Genomic DNA, 6,257 nt, shown 5'->3' on the forward strand with positions numbered 1-6,257 from the left:
AATTCAAATGGATTGAGCTATCAAGGAAATTACAATCAATTTTCAAAATGAATGCATCCTTATGATAAATAAAGCAACAACAACCAGAAGAGTAGTAAAGACAGTTGGATCGAAATCTACCACAATACAACAACAACTACTATATAGCAATAACAAGGTGGACTGGACCCATAATTAGTAACAAAAGTTCTATTGCTTTATATAGGAAATTAAGCTTAATTATGAGAATCCTAACTGACACACTGCCTTATAAATTCAACTCCTTGCAAAATCTCTCTCTCATTCCTTCAACTTCAATCTTAATTTGCTGATATGATCTAGTGGGATAAAATTTTATTATTGCGTTGTTCAATTAATTGATCACAATATTATCATTGTTAATGGCTTCAGTTGCCCCAGAACCTTCTCCTTCCCAATTCAATGGTTTGTGTTCTTGAAATCTCTTTCTCTTCCTCTTGTCACCTCGTGTTCTTACTTAGCAGCTCTAATCTCTAATAGAGAAAGAAGACGACGATTGCCCGATCGAGCAAGTGCGGATGACGATGCTGACGACCGACGACCCATCGCAGCCGTGCTTGACGATCCGAACATGGATCCTTGGTGCCGTCAGCTGCGTCCTCCTCTCCTTCGTCAACCAGTTCTTCAATTATCGGACCAACCAGATCTCCGTCAACTCCATCTTCGTCCAGATCCTGGCGCTGCCCGTGGGCCGCTGGATGGCCCGCGTCCTCCCTCCGACTATCATCAGGATTCCCCTCCTCGACTGGTCCTTCTCCCTCAACCCCGGCCCCTTCAACATGAAGGAGCACGTCGTCACCGTCATCATTGCCAACTCCGGCACCGGCGGCATTTACGCCGTCCACATCATCACCATCCTCAAGGCCTTCTACCACCGCGGCATCAACGTCATGGCCGCCATCCTCCTCACACAAACCACTCAAGTAATCATCACAAAAACTCATCTCCAAATTTGTAAATTAAATAAAAAAATGAATTATAAATTTTGATTTTTTTTATTAAAATTTTTTGCTTCAGTTGTTAGGATTTGGATGGGCTGGATTGTTCAGAAAATACTTGGTGGATTCCCCTTACATGTGGTGGCCTGGCACTTTAGTAGTAGCATCTTTGTTCAGGTATGTGTATTCTTGGATTCTAAAAGTACATTTGGGTTAATTCAAAATTTCATTTAATTAAAAAAAATACCAATTTTTTTATTTATTCAATTCAATTTTGATTTTAAATTTCACAAATTGATTAAATAATTTGAAAAATATCAATTCGATGACTAATATTGCTGATCGAATCCATTGATTAATTGACTAATATTTTGTGCAATCTGTAAGTTGCATTGAACGAGCTTTGTGCAATATTACAGAGCACTGAACGAGGAAGAACGGCGGGTAAAGGGCGGCGTGACGCGGCTCCAGTTCTTCCTCATTTGCATGATCTGCAGCTTCTCCTACTACATCGTCCCCAACTACTTCTTCCCGGCCATCAGCTCCATCTCGATCCTCTGCCTCATTTGGAAGGACTCCATCCCCATCCACCAGATCGGCTCCGGCATGCGCGGCCTCGGCGTCGGCGCCATCGGCTTCGACTGGGCCACCGCCTCCATGATCGGCAGCCCCATAGCGGCCCCCACCTATGTGTTCTGCAACGTCCTCGCAGGCTACGTCATCCTCGTCTACATCCTCCTGCCCCTCTGCTACTGGTCCAACCTCTACGACGCCCGCCGCTTCACCTTCCTCTCCTCCCAACTCTTCGAGCGCTCCGGCAAGCCCTACGACCTCAGCCGCGTCCTCGACAACAAGACCTTCACCCTCAACGTCGAGGAGTACGAGAACTACAGCGACATCCGCATCAGCACCTCCTTCGCCATCAACTACGGCATCGGCTTCGCCACCCTCACCGCCACCCTCTGCCACGTCCTCCTCTTCGACGGCCAGTACATGCTCAAGCTGTGGCGGCAGGCGACGTCCAAGGCCAACGAGAAGTTCCTCGACGTGCACGGCCGGATGATGAAGGCCAACTACGCCGCCGTGCCGCAGTGGTGGTTCCACCTCCTCCTCCTCCTCGTCACCGCGCTCTCCATCTACACCGTCGAGGGCTTTGGCCGCGCCCTGCAGCTGCCTTACTGGGGCCTCCTCCTGGCCATGGCCATGGCCTTCTTCTTCACCCTGCCCATCGGGATCATCGCCGCCACCACCAATACGGTATATAATTATAATTATAATTATAATTATAATTATAATCAAAATTATAACTGCAATTAACCAGGCAGAGGGGTGCATTCTAAATTACAGATAGAATTCCATTTGCTTTTTGATTTTATCTCTACTGCCCACTAATACTTCATTCAAAAAAACAAAAAACACTAGTATTGTGGTGGGGTATTTTAAAACTCAATCTCGTGCTACATAAATCTTAAAATAACATAGTATTGTATTTTGAAAATCAATACCGCAGTAGTCTATTTTTTGAAAATCATATGATTCGTTTATTAATTAGTTAATTAATTTCGTGCATGAGCAGATGCCTGGGATCAACATACTAACAGAGATAGTGATTGGCTACATAATGCCGGGGAATCCATTGGCGAGTGTGGTGTTCAAAACCTACGGTTGCACGAGTATGGGTCAAGCCATCAACTTTCTGTCCGATTTCAAGCTCGGTCACTACATGAAGATTCCTCCTAGATCCATGTTCATCGCACAGGTAATTAAGTTGTTGATTCATGTTACTCCATGTCTCACTCTCCTCTCTATGGGTTCTGATCGATAGAGTCGATTGCTTCGGTGCCTTTGTAGCTCCGGTTCTTATATCTATTGTAACATTATTAAGGAATGGAAGACGCTGTCTATAGTGGAAGAATAAGAAAAACGAGAGTTTTGAGTTTTTAGATTTTAGGGTTTAGATGCCCTCTTAATTATACATTTGCCGTTAGGGTTTGGCCCCTTGTGTCCGACAACAAGGAAAGGTGACCATTAAGTATTAATTGCTAGTTACCATCTGGTCGTGTCTAATGGCAATTGCCGATAATTATGGAACTATCGACTGACCGTGCTGAAATGTGCAAGTGTAGTCCCACATGGTTGTGTGAAGGTGGATGTAGGTTCCATCCCTAAGGAAAGGTTGTAAGTAAAGCAAGGATGTTTCCAATTGGGCGTCTTCCATAGTGGAGAAAATTAAATTCGATATCGCTCATCTCAAATGGTCTAGTATTGTCGGCTCCACGGTAAGATACTGACAAGTAAATTGGGGGGGGGGGGGTATTTTTCCCTTGTGCAGCAACCCTTTTTATGAGGGAGATCAGAAATCTAATAAAACATTTTACACCATCTGAAAATTGATTCCAAAATCTATTAGAACAAGCACTCATACAAGTACCAACTGCGTCTACCCGTGAGAACGAGCATGTTTTCATAGTGTATCTATGGAGTGGAGATGTGCTTGGTAAGCAGATATTTAAATAGTAAATATTCTCGGTCAAGAATATTCTCATAGTGTATGAGTAGAGCAAGATATTGCGGGTTGAAGATGTTCTTATAGTGTAGGGGCAAGAGTTCTTAATCAGGTATGTTTATATATATATAGATTTTGAATCACTAAGAGAGGGAAGACCATCAATTACTCAAAACAATTACAGTAATAATAATAATAATAATAATAATAATAATAAAAGAAACAAAGAAAGAAGGAAGGAAAGAATATTAATTTGTTTGTGTTTGATCAGTTAGCGGGTTCGGTGATCGCCAACGCGAGCTACTTCGGCACAGCGTGGTGGTTGCTCTCCGACGTCCCCCACATTTGTGAGACCAACTTGCTGCCGAAGGGCTCCCCGTGGACGTGCCCTAGCGACACTGTGTTCTTCAGCTCCTCTGTTATATGGGGCGTGGTTGGGCCTCGTCGGATGTTCGGCCCCGACTCCATCTACTCTGGCTTTAACTACTTCTTCCTCCTTGGCCTCTTCGCCCCCGCCACCGTCTACCTCTTCCACCGTCTCTTCCTGGAGAAGAAATGGATTCGACTCATCAACTTCCCCGTCATCTTCGCGGCCGCCGGCTACATTCCCCTAGTCAAGACCGTTAACTTCAACTGTTGGTTCATTGTCGGCTTTGTCTTCAACTATTGGGTGCTCAAGCACCACAAGCAGTGGTGGGGCCGCTACGCCTATGTGCTGTCTGCTGCCCTCGACGCCGGCACAAGCTTCATGGCCGTCATCGCCTTCTTCACCCTCGGCAATTATAATATCAACTCCGTCAATTGGTGGGGAGGCGTCACTGATGACTACTGCCAGCTCGCTAAATGCCCTACCGAGCCCGGTGCCTACATCCCCAAGGGTTGTCCTGAACTCGAATGAAATGGTCATGTAATTGACTTTTGTATGTTGTTCCACAATTAGCACTTAAACAAGATTTGTTTGTTCAAAACATCCAAAAGCATTTCCTATAATCCCTGAGAAATTGAAGGAAAAGGAAATGATATGAATTTCATTCAATTCATCGATTCATTACAAGATTAACGATTCAAAATCATGTAATTTTACAGTACTCAAGTTAAATTATTACCATCGATATCTATTCAGTTCACCTATGTAGCTCTATCTTGAGCCAGCTAAGTCACCATGCTAAGTCACCTAAGATAGACTAATTAAGCCAAGCAATAGATTGTAGAGCACCAAGCTAGGACTAGAGTTGCTAGCTGATCTGAGCCGATCTGAGATAATCCAAGCCTACTCGACTGTCAGGTATCGAGTCCTAAATGCCAAATGCCATATCAGTTGCACTCCCGAGCACTTCGTGTTGGAGATAGAAGAAAAGATAATGGAAATTCTGAGAAGATTTAAATTTACTTCTCTAACTTTTGATCTTTTGTCGTTATTTTCATAGATGCATTACATTAATTTATAAAGAAATACTTCATAAATACATGGATTGTATGGAAAATATAAAATACAACTAATTGACTCCTAAGAAACATAAACACAATTAATACTTTATATTAATCAATTAATTATCATTTAACACCCCTCTTAATTTGTAATCTTCGTAATATCCTCGAACCATTAAAGCTTTTAAATAGGTACAATCTTGTCCCCTAGGCGTAGCGCAGACGGTAGGCTCATGGTATCTCTGGCGTAATGGCCAGGGGTCGATTCTTAGGAACTGACGACCTAGGGTTTACCCCGCCATGCGCCTATAGCCTGTATACCTACATGAACCTCCCTCTAAATCCGTGGGACTGACACTAGGGGGGCCGCTAAGGTAGCAGATCTACTTTTTTTTTTAAATAGATATAATCTTGATAAGAACATCTGCTGATTGATTTGTGGTCTTGATAAAGTCCAATAAATTTCCTTCTTTTGAAATTTATCTTGTATGCTGCAACTCTATATATCGTTCTTCTATAAACGATTGGGATTTTGGTAATTGAAATTATAGATTGATTATCACAGTAAATAATAGTAGGATATGTACTTTTTGCTATAAATTAACCAAAATTATTCTTAACCAAACTGCTACATGAACAACTTCATTCGTTGCAATATATTCAACCTCTACAAATGATAATGCAATTGATTTTTTTTTTTAACTCTATGAAATGATTTTTGATCCCAAACAAAACACATATGCTGAAATGCTTATTCATCATCAAGACTTCCTATAGGCGCAACTGTGAGGCCGGTAAGAGGGCGCAACATCTAAAAAAAAATAAAATAAAAAGAACCTTTATTGTTCATTAACTTAGATTAGTAGCAATAGCATAAATAAAATAAACAAAGAAAAAACTAAAGAAAGAGGCACCAGAATTTACTTGGTTACAACCTAGGTAGTTGTTAATCCAAGATAAATGAAAGCTCAAAATGAACCTCTTTCTATGAAGGCGGAGAAGCCTCTTACACTCTTTAATAACTTAGACTATTTCTAGGAAATTGATTACAGAAGTTGATACTAATTTCCTAGGTCCAGGGGTCTTTTTATAGCCCATGGAAAATCTCATCCGAAGCTTGAGGGTGCCTCCAAAGGGCTTGGAAGGCACCTCCAGCGTGCGCAGTGGATAAAGGTTTTTTAAAGTTATTGTCCTTTTAAATCATCATTCTCTTTTTCTAATTTTGCCAAATCTTTGGTAAGAATTTTAATAAACTGAAAGGATTGCTTGGGGGATAGAGAACGTACCTTACTTACCTTAACTTCTGATGCTCCCCCTTCATCGTTGATTTCTTCTGATGATCCTCCCCCTTCATCTATGCTCATCTT

General features: G+C 42.0%; 1 protein-coding gene across 1 annotated transcript; it reads left to right on the forward strand.

Moving 5' to 3' along the window:
• The first annotated feature begins 380 nt into the window (after positions 1-380).
• Positions 381-4,360, forward strand: LOC122035322 (oligopeptide transporter 5-like). Its single transcript, XM_042594733.1, has 6 exons — positions 381-423; positions 499-941; positions 1,036-1,133; positions 1,376-2,213; positions 2,533-2,715; positions 3,734-4,360. The coding sequence occupies exons 1-6, from the start codon at positions 381-383 to the stop codon at positions 4,358-4,360; spliced, it is 2,232 nt and encodes a 743-aa protein (XP_042450667.1).
• The last annotated feature ends 1,897 nt before the right edge of the window (positions 4,361-6,257 follow it).

The sequence above is a fragment of the Zingiber officinale genome, chromosome 11B (genome assembly GCF_018446385.1).
Source record: "Zingiber officinale cultivar Zhangliang chromosome 11B, Zo_v1.1, whole genome shotgun sequence".
Classification (NCBI taxonomy): domain Eukaryota; kingdom Viridiplantae; phylum Streptophyta; class Magnoliopsida; order Zingiberales; family Zingiberaceae; genus Zingiber; species Zingiber officinale.